Source organism: Crassostrea angulata, chromosome 8 (assembly GCF_025612915.1).
Source record: "Crassostrea angulata isolate pt1a10 chromosome 8, ASM2561291v2, whole genome shotgun sequence".
In the NCBI taxonomy this organism is placed as follows: domain Eukaryota; kingdom Metazoa; phylum Mollusca; class Bivalvia; order Ostreida; family Ostreidae; genus Magallana; species Magallana angulata.
This window is the reverse complement of record NC_069118.1, coordinates 56,542,860-56,557,766: the sequence shown is the minus strand read 5'-3', so window position 1 is coordinate 56,557,766 and position 14,907 is coordinate 56,542,860. Positions and strand designations below refer to the sequence as shown.

The 14,907-nt window shown below is 34.6% G+C and overlaps 1 protein-coding gene across 2 annotated transcripts; it reads right to left on the bottom strand.

Moving 5' to 3' along the window:
* Positions 1 to 5,008: 5,008 nt before the first annotated feature.
* LOC128158467 (uncharacterized) lies at positions 5,009 to 13,700 on the bottom strand. 2 transcript variants are annotated; one of them, XM_052821323.1, is made up of 3 exons: positions 13,651 to 13,700; positions 13,206 to 13,271; positions 5,009 to 7,322 (listed from the first exon to the last, which is right to left on the bottom strand). In XM_052821323.1, the coding sequence occupies exon 3, from the start codon at positions 7,297 to 7,299 to the stop codon at positions 5,629 to 5,631; it is 1,671 nt and encodes a 556-aa protein (XP_052677283.1). In that variant the 5' UTR covers positions 7,300 to 7,322; positions 13,206 to 13,271; positions 13,651 to 13,700; the 3' UTR covers positions 5,009 to 5,628. The 2 variants fall into 2 exon arrangements, with proteins under 2 accessions (XP_052677283.1, XP_052677284.1); XM_052821324.1 differs by lacking the exon at positions 13,651 to 13,700 and having other exon boundaries at positions 13,214 to 13,271.
* Positions 13,701 to 14,907: the final 1,207 nt, after the last annotated feature.

The window sequence follows — 14,907 nt, the reverse complement described above, 5'->3', positions numbered from 1 at the left end:
TGTAACATCTACTAAAAGCGACAGGGGAGTTAAATGAGAATAGTGAATGCATACTACTAGTACTCTCATATCGTTGGTTTTGTTGTTGTTGTCTTTTTCTTCTACTTCTTCTTCTTCTTGATTTGTAGTAAAGTCATGAAAATGGTAATTTCTGAAGTAAGAACAGTTTAAAACATATCTCCGTTTTGTCATGATGCCTATTCTTTGACCAGTCGACAGTACATGTATAATTTGCAGGTCCATAAAATAGTTCCGTTCTGTCATGATGCCCACTTTTTTCCCCCAGCATATGCATACTTTGTAGGTAAAAAAAAACTAATTCATTTCCTGAAATGCAAAGCACATTTGTCATATTAAAGAACTCCACAAGTTATAATAAGCATCTCGTGATCACTCCGGAAATTGTTGAATATTTTTATGAATAATTATTTTACGAGCTATTGAATTTCTGATGCCAAAATGGAATATTTTGGAAATGAAAAAAGCAACAAAAAATCAACTTACTGTGTAGAAATCAATCTTGTTGGATTGTTTTAATTTTTTGATTAATGAGTATATAGTATATTGGGACAATTTCGTAGAACTGGTCAAAGAGAGATAACTCCATTATATTACACTTTACTACATGTGTACATTAATATACAGTATATGAAAATTTTTATTTGATTTTGATTAAATAAAATACTTGTTTACGTCTTCTGTGAAAATCCGTACAAATATTAAAAAGGGACAATATTTTAAAAACACAGTATGACCCCCTTGCACCTTAGCTTGTTAATTACATATGTACTGAATTATGTCCGATTGTCTTCGATGATAATAATACTATCAAATACTGAATCGTTGTTAAACATCGTTGCAACATTAACAGTAAGAAGATGGGCGAAGAAGATGATTGGGTAAAAGGTCATAAAAGTAAATATACACTGTAAGAAATTGAAAAGTAAGTACATATAATGTAAAAGGCATGTAGCACACGAGGGGGTAGGGCACCATGCGCGGATCCAGAAAATTTTTCCAGGGGGGGTCCGAAGGATAATTGTGTTTGCCAGGGGGGGTCCGAGGCATATTTTCGCGATAATTTTACTATGTAAATTTAATAAATTTTCATTTTCCAGGGGGGGTCGGGACCCCCCCGACCCCCCCTCTAGATCCGCGCATGGGCACAATTTTTAGCAAATTACATAATACGAGGGTTGTCCCAAAATAATGTAGACAAGACACATAATTTATAATCTGTTCACTGCAATTTCATTAGACTTCTATCTTTTCTTCAATGACCCTTTGGCAAACAATGCTGAAAAGTTCAGATCTGGACTGCATTTTACAAAAGAACTTACGATAAAGTCTTAAATATTTACAGTCTCGTAAAATGATCTTTAGAAAACAAAATTGACATAAAACCACTTGTTTATAAATATTTCAATTTCCATAATTATATTTTCCAGGCAAAAGAATTAATCATTGATTAGTTGGTGATTAATTAGCATTTATTAATTTGGTCGTAAGTCGTAAGTTCTTTTGTAAAACGCAGCCCTGTACTTTATTTATTTCTCGAGAAGATGAATAATTAGTAACAACAAGTTTTGTCAGGCGGCGCAATGTGCGACGTCGAAAATTTCCAGTTTTACGTTCTTCCTTAACCCTCCACATCGTTTACGATAACATTTACGTTTTATTTCCGAAAATGTCTTAGAAAAAATAATATCTTTAAACATGTACCCAGCATGTACATTCAATATATATTTCTAGTTTTGATTTTTAAAAAAATATTTTCTAAGTACAAACGATCTGTCGGCTCCAAACTTGTCCTGTATTACTTGTTGTCTAACGTCCGTCTTACCGAAATGCGTCGTTCAACATTTTGACGTCCATTGATATCGTTCGGGGTTTCTTTTTTCCACTTATTGTCATCATACTTGTTCAAATATTTTGAATGTTTTTTAACTGCTTATTCATAAAACGCATTTCTCATCGATTTTGTTAATTTCATTTATTTCCAAAGCCGCTTAGGATTTATTTTATGGTCTTTACAAAATTGTATCAGTTAATACTGCGCCGCCTTAAACGCTGACAACGTCATTTTATTACTAGTTAACTTTTCAACTTGTCACAAAACGCGCTATAAAATATTAAAAAGTTTTGTTATAGCCAAAACATTTTCTGAGTAAATAATAGAACTATTATCAAATATCAGTGTATGTTTCATTTGAATTTTTTTCATTTGAAAAGTACTTTTCCGCCCAATTTTCAATTCATTATGTTGATTTTAACTTTTTGTTTTTGACATTGCGCCGCATGTCGAATTTCTGATCTAACATGCTTTCATTTCACTAATTTAATCTCAAACAATATTCGATTTTAAAACATTATTTGAATGCAAATTTCTTGTACCCTTTGTGGCACAAATTTCATCTTCCTTTGTCTTTGATTAACTGAATAACGCCACTTGTCTACGCTATTTTGGGACAACCCTCGTACTAGCATATAAAAAACTGTCCTTCCACTTTTCTTTAACTGTAAGAAAATGTATTGAAATTATACATCAAAAAGCGTGATATAAATTACTGTAATAAAGTTTTCAACAGTAAATAACTACCCCCTCCCCTCCCCCACCACCACCAAATATCAATTTTGATTTTTAAATTTATTTTTTTTGCACTTGAAGATTTTTTGGGGGTATGGATGCCCCCTTTAATTTCGAAGCAATGCTCCATGCCAAAAAAGCTTTTAAAAAATCAACATTTTCATCAGATTTACGTTGTCAACTTTGTATATTTTGCAAAATATCCTTTTATTAGCATTTTATTAAAAATCATAACATAAAACTTTGAAAATAAGCCGAGGCTTATTTTGAGTTTTGGTAAAAAATTGGGGGTTTATTTTCAAAACCTTCTTATTTTCAATTCACGGTTTATTATCCAAACAAAATACCGGAAAATGACGAGAGCAAAACCACGGTTTAATATGAAACAAATAATTTGTAATCAATCTATTGTGAACTACTTGTTTGTTCTATAATATCCAGCTAAACATCTGTAAGAGTTAAATGAAAATGTTTGTGTCTTTAATTCTGCTTGTCTATCTTTAAAACAGTGAGCTTTTAGTAATGGCGACTACTAGACCTACTCCAAATTAAAGATGTAGTCTCTGTAATTTTGTTTTAAATCTAATTATAAATGTCATGGAATTTTGACAATAAAATAATTAAAATAATACTGTGTTCAATATCTTGCATGTAAAAAATACACTACGTGTTTTTTTTCTAAATAGCACTGTCATGACTGGCATATTTCAAAACAGGCTATTTTTTGCTCTATTTTCGAGTAATTTTTAGTGAAAAAATTAAAATAGGTGGTTTATTTTGAAAACCGGCTTATTATTAAATCCGGCTAATTTTCAAGATTTTAAGTAATATGTATATCAACGTCTTCATATAATGTCACATTTTAGAAACTCAAAGCCGAAAATTTCACGCTTTTAATAGTTTGATATTAAAAAATTGTAATTAAACCAAAGCTTGACGCAGTGATTACTTTACATTAGAATTTTTTGTCGTAGCAAAACATTCCACCAAACGTTTCAGGAAAATAAACAAGAGGCCCACCGGTCTTTGCGGTCACTGGAATACTATAGCCCTTGGATATACCGTTCATGTTGTTCTATGTTTGCATTTTGAGCTTCATTTTGGAGTATATCAACCCAAATGTCGATTCATCAAAAGTGGGAAGGAGAGCGGACAATAGCAGGATGAATATCCGAGTTACTAAAGTGGCTTAAAAAAATACATGTTCACTATATGTTCACATACCACCCCTGAATTTTTTTTATAATAAACAGCCTGATTTCAAGTCCCATGGGCAGTGAATTTCATAATGTACAAATGTAATAAGAATCATTATGGACATATTTTGACCCCGCCCTAAGATTTGAACACCATACACAGGGGCCATGGATTTCATAATCTTGGTAGAAGACTTCATGGACACCATAACCATTTAGTTTTTTCATATATGTGTGAGAGTAGAGAGGAACTTCAAGATTTTTTCAAATTTTTGGCCCCGTCCATGAGGCCCCTGGGTTGGTAAGTATATCTTTCCTCTTAACCTAGAGTTGCTCTAAACCGAAGTAAAAATGGGCGTTACATTTTCCAAAAAGAAGTTAAAATAATTTTTTTAAAAAGACGACAGACGGCGAACGACGCACGTCGCACCACGACACACGAATAATAACGGCAAAAGTGACGTCTAAAGTGACCTAAAAAGTCAGCGGATCAGAAACGCTTTGCTTGCGCAGATGAAAAGTCAGTAGTTTCGCTGAAAATTTTACTTGGGCTCAATCACAATCAAAATTTCGCGTTGTTAAAAAAAATTAGACTGACTCTTTCCTAAAATCCTGCAGTTTTAATAAATTGAAATGTATTTATTAACAATGAAATCAATAGTCATTGCGTCATCTTATTCGCCCTTCGTCTCCTTGTGACCTTTGACCTTATTATGTACCCTTCGTCTTGTCAGCATGTTTAATCCTAATGTTTACCAACATCGTCGGAATCGATGACTGTCAATCAATGCTCAAGAGACGTCGATTGGACAAGACTCTTGTTGACATAATCTACTGACCGATTGACCTTTTGAACTGGACATGCTATAACAACCGCCAGCCTGTATACAAGGATTGACGACATCATCTACCCACCTATAATACCTACAATCTAAGTAGATTACACACTTTTTAAAGGGAACATAATCATTGATAAAGAAAACGGGGCATAACATCTCCAATGTTGCGGTGCAACAAACAACACCGTTTCAATTTCTGAGGAGAATTTAAAAATGTTTCAGTCTTAACAATTTTTACCAGATCACGCAAATATTCAGACATTTTGCTCTATTCCTTTGAATCTGAAAGTACATTTTAATGCTGTAATATTTAAAATGATGGGGTCAAAGAAAATTTAATTAAAACCAATTAACAAAGTTGTTTAAAAATCATTATTAGACATAAAAACACATTATTTTAAGTACACAATGTACAACTGCAGGGTTTATTACTAGTGTGTAAGAAACAAAAGTTACTCAATCTTCAGTGACAGAAATTTTAATGGACAAAGATCAAATAAACACCACTCAAATGTTCAACAAATGTGGTACCTTCAGTTTTTCTGCTTTGAGAAAAGAAAATGTATGATTTATATTTCTATTCATATTAAAATGATTGAAAGTAACTCAACTTAAAATAAACATGATAAAGGAGAGCTAAAAAAGATTTTTACAGATATTTATCAACATTAAAATGTTTTGATTTGTTTGACAAATACCAAACAAGGTTTCTCTGATTGTATTCTTATAATGTACACAGTTTGTTTAGACATTAAATGTATAAACATTTAATTCATTGACAATACAATCACTACACTAAAACAGTTTGTTATTATGATGTATAAACATGATAAACAAAACAATGATATTGTTGACATGAACTAAATGGACGTACATTTTATATGCATGACTCTATTATATAATATAATTAATTATCTTTATGCTAATACATGTTATATATATATACAGACAGTCAGTTTGTCAACATGTAATACATATAAACAATGTTACACTGCTGTGTAATGTTCTACACATATTGTATTTTCTTCACTGTACCTGTGTTCTCAGCCACAAAGAGGTTGTCTCTGGTGTCCACACATAAACCACATGGATCCTGTAAATGACAGTTGTCAATGTAGCGGAGGAACTGTCCGTCCTGATCCAGGATGTGGATACGGGCGTTGTTAGGGTCTACTGTTAGGATGCGACCCTGGCTGTCTGTTGTGATGCCGAGTGGATAGAATGGTTCCTCGGTAGTAGAGGGAGGACCAGTGTAGGTAAACCGGAGTTTCCCGGCCTGATTGACCACCACTACTGCACGGGCGTCATGGTCTGACACACAGATATCTAGGTTCCTGTTCTCACTGATGTATTTAATGTTATATCCACCAGATGAATAGAGAGGTTGTCCTTTGTCGTCGTACTGAATACTTTGTTTCTCTGTGGAGCCAGAGTAACACACAACTTTTGTTTGTTTATAATCATCACTGTCCATGACAACCAGGAGGTCACCAGAGGAGGTACTACAGACACCCCAAGGTTTCCACCCCCGTAGTTTGATCACTGTCTTTATCTTTTTATTCTTCACTATGTTCACAGTTCTATCACCTCCATCAGTATAAACTAGATCCCCACTCCTTGTCACTGCTATGTCCTGTTGACGGTTCCCTGACTTGGCTTGGACTGACTTCACTAGTTCCCCACGGAGGTTGTACAGTCTCATGATGTTGTCATCATTACTACACGTCCACATCTTCTCATCACTCACACAGGACACACTGTGTAATAAAATAAGGAATCCTATTTTCTCGGTGTCTATCTGTGTGATGATCCGTGGTACATCAATGAGCGGTCTGTCCGGGGGAGAGGACTCAGCACCGGGGGAATCCATGGTGTAGACTTGTTCTTCTGTTTTAATAGATGACGCTGACAGAGAACCAAACTGTTGATAAAGCTGTCCTTTGTTGATCTTCTGAGGGGTAAAACTTGGTAAGGACACTGTGAGTTTAGGAGGCAATCTTCTGAATTCCTCATTCCTGGATTTGTAGGCAGAGACACGGCTGACATCGTTGGAGTCCAGTAACGTCTTTAGTTCAGTAATGGTCTGTGTGATTTCAGAAATGGTGTGTTTGATTTCATCTTCCTGTTTGTCTAAGACAGCCAGGTGTTTGGTGTCCATTTCCTCCGCGTTAGATTTCATGTTTCTGATAATGGTGTTTATTTCTCTGTGCAAGTCTTCTCCATGTTTGTCGATTTCTATTGTTAATTTCTGGGAGTTTTCATTCAGAGCAGATTTTTGGACTTGGTTAATGGATGCAATTTCTTTGTATTTGGGATAAATGGAATTCTCTAGTTCTTGTAAATCTTTTTGAATTAATTCTTTCTTGCTGTCAATGTTTTTAGATATTTCAATATATTTATGGCCACTGTGTTCTTCAGAGGAAAGACATGTTGTACAAATAGGAATGCCACATTGTTTACAGTAAAGTACACATAGTTTTGTGGAATGTTTTGGGCATTTAGGAGTTGATCCTCTCTTTTCAAATGGCAGCACTTTGTGTTCTTTGGATTGATCAGAGAGATGTTCCCCCACACAGGCTTTACAAAGATGTATGTGACAAATGTCACAGTACATAGGGGGGCCCGGGGTCTCACAGAGACGACACCGTAACACATCCTGGGCCCAGCGCTTGTCCATGGTCAGATACTTTTACTCATGTTCTGAAAAAATAAAAAGACTTTTAGTTTTTTGTCCATTTGACTATTTCTTATAAAACTGGTATTTTTTAAAGAAAAATATTGTTCTTGTTGCAAACAGGACACCTAAGAGCTGAAATGACAGGGAGACATTTAAATTAATTTCTCATAGATATAACTTGTTTAAAGAATGTGACTGACTATTTGAGACATTATATCCCAAACAGGCTATGGTGACCAATTTGGGTGATTGGTCCAACCTGTTAAACCAGGTCCGCAGGACATGTAGGACAATATCATTTAATATACAAATGTCGGCAAGCACTGCTTGCTTTAACTCCAAACACACGGAGTAGTAACTAAATGGCTGCTATTGGTAAAAATAATGCAGTTATTGTCTCTATTCGAAAATTATACAGCTACTAGCTGAAAAAAAAATGGCCAATATAGTAAGTACTTTTCTTCGCACATTGAACGAAATGCCCTTATAATGAAATATTTTAGCTTAGTATAGTAGTTGACAACCCTTACGGAACAAAACACAAATTTTGACACTTAAATATCAGTCTATTTTTCTATAAAATAAAGAATTTCCATTAAACTAAGCAATTAAATGTCATCGATTTGGACACTTGTCCAAGCAAACTAGTCTATTGAACTTGATTGCACCATATTTAAAGATAACTCTAAGAAATTGAAGCCACAGATTACTTGATATTAGTACGCTATACAGTTTGCTGTTCAGAATTTCCCATCTTAATCATTTATTAAAGAACTGTAAAGATTTTATTTCAAAGAACTTCTGTTACAGCTACTATTAGACAACAGCACCGGTTTCTATTGGAAATATAAAGTTCCTAACTTTAATGAAGTTACTTCCCCGTTATGCATAGAATTAAACAATTATGTTCAGTGTTTCTATATTCTGTTGAATATATGATGATTATGATCAATAGATTTCTATACTATTAAAACTTACATGAACCATGCCAATTGTAAGTATACATTTACTGTCATTGTCAATATTTTCATCCTTTAGTAAATTTTAATTTTTATGAAAATAAAATAGTTTGGAAAGAAGTAGCTTTATTAAATTTGATAGGTTCGTTCGGTGTAACGGATTTCATATTTTTTTATATATATATATATATATATATATATATATATATATATATATATATATATATATATCTATATATATATTATCTTTGTTGTCGGGACAAGATTTTAATTATTTTCCATTAAAAGCTATTTAAGTTCGAATAAAATAAAAAAAATAGTATTTTCGAAGTGCTGTTTAGTTACCATGGTAACACTATTAAACTATTTCAATAATTTTAAATTCACAATATTTTTTATGCTAATCTTTAATCGTTTGCTTCTGTTACAATGCCAACCGGTCCCCATAACAACCGTTTAAAGTGGTCTTGCATCTCAATTCACCAAAGGGTATCAAAATACGAAATAAGAAGAAAATCGATGACTATGCCTGGCCAACAAATTTTGATATTTACAGTGAATGGGTCTTTAAAAACTAAGTTCAAAAGCTGGGTTTTTTCCCCCAAAAAATTATCGGAAATCAAAATCCTAGCAATATGCACACATCTAATATGAGTACAATTGATCTGCAAAAGAACAACTTCCTATCTTGAGAACTGTATGGGAAGTTATCCGTACAATGAGGTTACCCTTTATGCAATATTTTGCCCAAAAATGTTAATGACTAAGTTCAAAAGCTGTTATTTTTTTCATAAATTATCGGAAATCAAAATCCTAGCAATATGCACACCTCTGATATCTGTACAATTGATCTGCAAAAGAACAACTTCCTATCTTGAAAACTGTAGGAGGAGTTATCTGTACAATGACCCATTTGGCAGCCGCTCGCCTGCCATTTTTACAAAAAGACAGTTATTAAATCTAACAAGAGGCCCAGGGGCCACATCGCTCACCTGAGCAACAATTGCCTTAATTCTGATCAAATTAGCATTACAGTTTCAAAATATCTTGACAACTAAGTACAGTAGATCTTGCTAAAAAAATTGAAAATCTGCCAATTTTTATCCACCTCTTTCTTTTGGTAAATACCAAGCCCCTTTTGTTGTTGTACCTGTAAGACGATTTTTCTCTATTCCTACCGTATTTTCCCGACGACTCGTCGATGCGGACGACTCGTCGAATTGCCCATTTTTAGCCAAAATATTAACAAAATCCTACGATACGTCGATCGCAGACCATACGTCGATCTTATCACTTCAAAATGGCCTATAAAACTGCAGTAACATTATCAGTGTATGATGCCACGATGTCACCGATATTGCTACCAAGTATTATTAATGATTAACATTTAAACAATTACGCTTTATACTTATGCATCAAATTTTCAAATACCGGCAACTTCTACAAAGTCGCTTGCATTGTAAACAATTCCCGATATCGCGTGTTATGCAAAACTAAACTTACTTTGTCAGAAATATTTTATTCCCAAGCATTAAAATAAGTATCCACTCTGACTATCGCCAGTGTATTCGCCATTACGTAACCAGCCACCTGTTGACTCGGCGCGTGGTCAATGTTTGTTTAACAATTTCCGGTGTCATAGGCATGCACCTGTCTCGTGTCGGACTTCAAAGGGGGGTCTCAAGTGCAGAAAGCTTAGCAATTACTATGATTTGATGAAACTTGTTTATTTTGTATCCAGTAATGCAGTTACACGCTATTGTTTTAGATAGACACTGTTAGAAATAAATCGATCATTTGTACGACTTGATAATGACGATATACGACATACATACGTTTCCTAAAAAAATTATCTAACAATAATCAACGAATTGGACAATAATTAATCAATGAACTATAATCACTCTTACAACGGTACTCTTTATATACACAGGGAGTGAAATTGCCGTAAAGATCTCAGCCTTAGGGCAAGATTATTAACACAACCGGTGTCAGCCTATTGTATAAACAGTAGTATTGATAATTGCCGATTACGTAATTTAAGATTGAATTTGACCATTAAATATTTCTGATTTATACTTTCCACTAACAACTCTTTACAAATAAAATAATTAAAATTAAAAAAAACATCCCCCGGACCTACTGCAATATTTTCTTCCATTCAAACTTGGTTTCAATTTTACTGCGCAATGTTATCTTCCTACTAGTGATACATAGAATCATGTGACGATGTGTTTATAAAAACGGAACGGTAAAACTTTTAATTGATTAAAGACAATGTAACATTTTTTAATAACTGTTGTTATTATTATGTATTTAAGTGTTGACAGATGAGTGAAAATGATAATTATTAAAGATGAACAGTGAATTCAACAACGTAATTTTCAATCACACAGCCAACTCAAGATGATTAAAACCAAGATTTTTAATGCTATTTTTAAAAAATTTCTGACTACGAGCCTACGACAAGTCGAACAAGACGATAAGTCGGGTGCTCTGCTTCAGAGGAAAAAAATACCGACTAATCGTCGGAAAAATACGGTATATACCCCCCCCCCCCCCCATTTTGTGGCCCCACTTTTCTCTAGGGTATCATGGTTTCATCAAACTTATATCTGCATAACCTGTGCTTTCACACTAAGTACTGAGTTTTGGACCGAAAAACTTTCCCAGAATATTTTTAAAGATTTTCTCTATATATTCCTATGTAAAAATTTAAACTGCCATCACGGACCTGCCCTACCACTAGGGACTGTGATTTTAAATTTACAATACCCAAGGATGCCTCTACACAAGTTAAAGCTTTTCTGGCCAAATGGTCTTTAAAAAGAGGACTTTTAAAGATTTTCTCTATATATTCCTATGTAAAAATGCATCCCCCACTGTGGCCTCACCATACCACTGGACTATTATTTTAAAAAAACTTGAATCTATACAATTTGGAAATGCTTCCACTCAGATTTGGGCTTTCCTGGCCTAATAGTTTTGAGAAGAAGATTTTTTAGAGATTTTCTCTATGTATAAAAATGTATCCCCCATTGTGGCCCGCCCTACCCCCAGGGACCATGATTTGAACAAACTTGAATCTACATTATCTGAGGATGGTTACCCGCCAATTTGAGCTTTCTTGGTCAAATAGTTTTTGAGAAGATTTTTAAAGATTTTCTCTATATATTCCTATGTAAAACTTGATCCGCCAATTGTGGCCCCACCCTACCCCCAGGGACCATGATTTGAACAAACTTGAATCTACAATACCTGAGAATGCTTCCATTCAAATTTGAGCTTTCCTGGCCTAACAGTTTTTGAGAAGAAGATTTTCTCTATATATTCCTATGTAAAACTTGATCCCCCCATTTTGGCCCCACCCTACCCCCAGGGACCATAATTTGAACGAGCTTGAATCTACACTACCTGAAGATGATTCCATTCTAATTTGAGCTTTTCTGGCCTAATAGTTTTTGAGAAGAAGATTTTTAAAGATTTTTTCTATATATTCCTGTGTAAAAATTCATCCCCCTATTGTGGCCCCACCCTTCCCCCAGGGACCATGATTTGAACAAACTTGAATCTACACTATCTGAGAATGCTTCCACTCAAATTTAAGCTTTCCTGGCCTAATAGTTTTTGAGAAGAAGATTTTTAAAGATTTTCTCTATATAATCCTATGTAAAACTTGATCCCCTTCTTGTGGCCCCTTCCTACCCCCGGGGACCATGATTTGAACAAACTTAAATCTACACTACCTGAGGATGCCTCCACACAAGTTTTAGCTTTTCAGGCCGAATAGTTTTTGAGAAGAAGATTTTTGAAAAATACCAACAAATTTTCAATAATTCTCAATTATCTCCCCTTTAAAGAGGGCGTGGCCCTTTATTTGAACAAACTTGAATCCCCTTCACCTAGTGGTGCTTTGTGCCAAATTTGGTTGAAATCTGCCCAGTGGCGGTTAACGACTACGACGACAACGACGACAACGACAGACAAAGGACAAATTGTGATCAGAAAAGCTCACTTGAGCCTTTGGCTCAGGTGAGCTAAAAAGTCCACAATCATGACTTCTCAGCTATTTTTTTAATCAAGGCGAGCATGATCTGAATGAAAGGGAGAGCGAGAATTTTCAATGTTTTAAACAAACTTAAATTTACACTATCTGAGGATGCTTCCACACAAGTAACAGCTTTTCTGGCCAATTAGTTTTTAAGAAGATTTTTCTTTATACATTTATAAAATCTGGTAGCCCTTCAGGCAACTATGGTGTTTAAGTAAGTTTCTGCCCTTGGTATTCCTGTGTAAAATTTCAACCCTCCTGTAGTGGCCCAAGACTACCCCAGGAATCATGATTTAAACACTTGAATCTACAATCCCTGAGTTCTTTCACACAAGCTACAGATTCTCAGACAGATTGGTTTTTGAGAATTAGATTTTTCTCTATAGATTCCCATGTAAAAATTTGAACCCCCATTGTTGCCCCACCCTATTTTCAGGTTTATGAGAAAATAAAAAAAACAACCAAAACAACAGCAAATTTTCAATATTTCAAAATCACAGCCCCTTTTAAAAGGGTGTACATGTGGCCCAATTTAAATCCCCTTCACCCAATAATGCTTTGTGCCAAGTTTGGATGAAATTGACCTAAAAGTATTGGAGGAGATGAACATGTGAAAAGTTTACAACAATGACAGACAACGGCCAAATTTTATCAGAAAAAACTTAATTGACAATTACTGGCAAACAACCAAATCTTGCCATGGACCATTTCTCGCAAGTGCAAGTTATGTCATTTCATCACAACATAAAATCATATATGACATATGAAGTAACAATGCACTGGTGAGAAATGGTACTCAGCAAGAATTGGGGGCACGACAGTACAGATAAAACACTAGGTTTATATTATCAACTTAATCAGAAAATAGTTATACCTACAGTTAACAAATTACAAACCTTTTTACCTCCAACTCAAAATGGCGACAATGCGCTTGGTGTTTTCTCTTCCTGGTTAGGTTTCCTGTATAAAATCACGTGATTGAGTAGTTTCAATACAACACAAAACCAAACATTCCGGGCAACGATAAGAACTGTGCTAGTTTTAATGTCTGACAAGTTGAATTATCAATAGCAGTCACATTAATCTTATTAAATTATCTTATCAGATTAAAAAGATGACTGGATGATTTTAGTATCATGATATGCTAGCCAATAGATATCAAGCTATAGGCCTAGACAATTTGGAAGGACAGCGACATTTTAAGGATTCTCTCAAAACTAACGTTATTAATAAACTGGTACAGTTTAGGCAAATAATTTCGCCTACTCTGTTATAGCATTAGATTACAATAAATCTTCAACAATCAGTAATAACATTGATACGTTTAACAAACTACGCACCCACAAAGCCCTACAACACAAAATGGCGACAACGTCCATGTTCTCTCTTCCTAGTTCGTGTTTAGGTATCACAACACTATTTTTTCGAAGGTTCACGTCAAAACATGGCTGAGTGAAAATAATTCCCGAATTCCCCTTCGTTTTTAGGAGTTTTCCGCCAACGACAGGGACTGTACTTTTTTATGAGATAAAAAACAACATGTAAAATGCCTGATTTTCCCACCCTTGTAAAAATACGAGGACACTTGAATTTTTGATGCCAGTTGTTTAGGCAGGGGTGTGAAAGGGCTCGGACATGATTTTCAAGCACATGTGTAACTTTGATGTAAACAAACTCTCGTGCCTTTGTGGATGGCTGTGTGTTTTCTGCTACTAAATTGGTTAGGAACAATTGTTTTAAAAGTTGTAAAGAGGAATTTACCCAGAAGTTTGTTTTAAACTTGCTACCCGTATCTAAAGTTGCGTAATTTTGGTAAGAATATATAGTAAAAATTAATAGTGTTGTGCAACCTGAAGGAAAATTGTTATGATGTGTTTTAAGTCATTAAGTGGAGTTTTTTGGTGTTCTATCGATGTGTGTAGATTAGAAATCACCAACAATGAGCCTTTGTGGCCGGCACCTCTCTTATTTTGCTGTCAATGGCGCATACAAAATTAGCCCAGATTTCCTCTGAAATTTCGTAGAACATCAAACAGCGACCCGATTATAGTGTATCGGACCGTCCAAACTGCCCCAAAACTATACAGCAGCTTATCCAGAAAGTTGGTTTTATCGTCGTAAACCAAAAAAGCTTTTAAGTAATACGAATTTTGTGTAAAATGAGTTATTTAGACGCTTATACGGTATACAGAATCTATGAAATTATGCCCATAAAACGCCAATATTAAAGTAAAATATGAATTTAGCCATGATTCAACACCCGCATTAGTTTTATTAGAACCTGACAATGCTAATTTATATGAAAATGCACGCCAATTCTTTAAAATTGAATAATATAACGGCAGTTTTTTAACCCCTCCCCCCAAAGGCAGGGTTCGCTAAACTTGTACATGTATATATTCTCGGGTCGTCATGATATAAACAAGTTTGCATTGTCTTGTGAATAGACATGCATATTTGCACAAATTAGAACCAAGAAAATCATTCAAAATTAACACGCCGTGAAATTACATACAGTATAACTTTCAACATATTTTCATAAATCAGAGGCCACCGCGAGCACCATGGTTTTAATAATCGCTCATAACTTTTTGATAT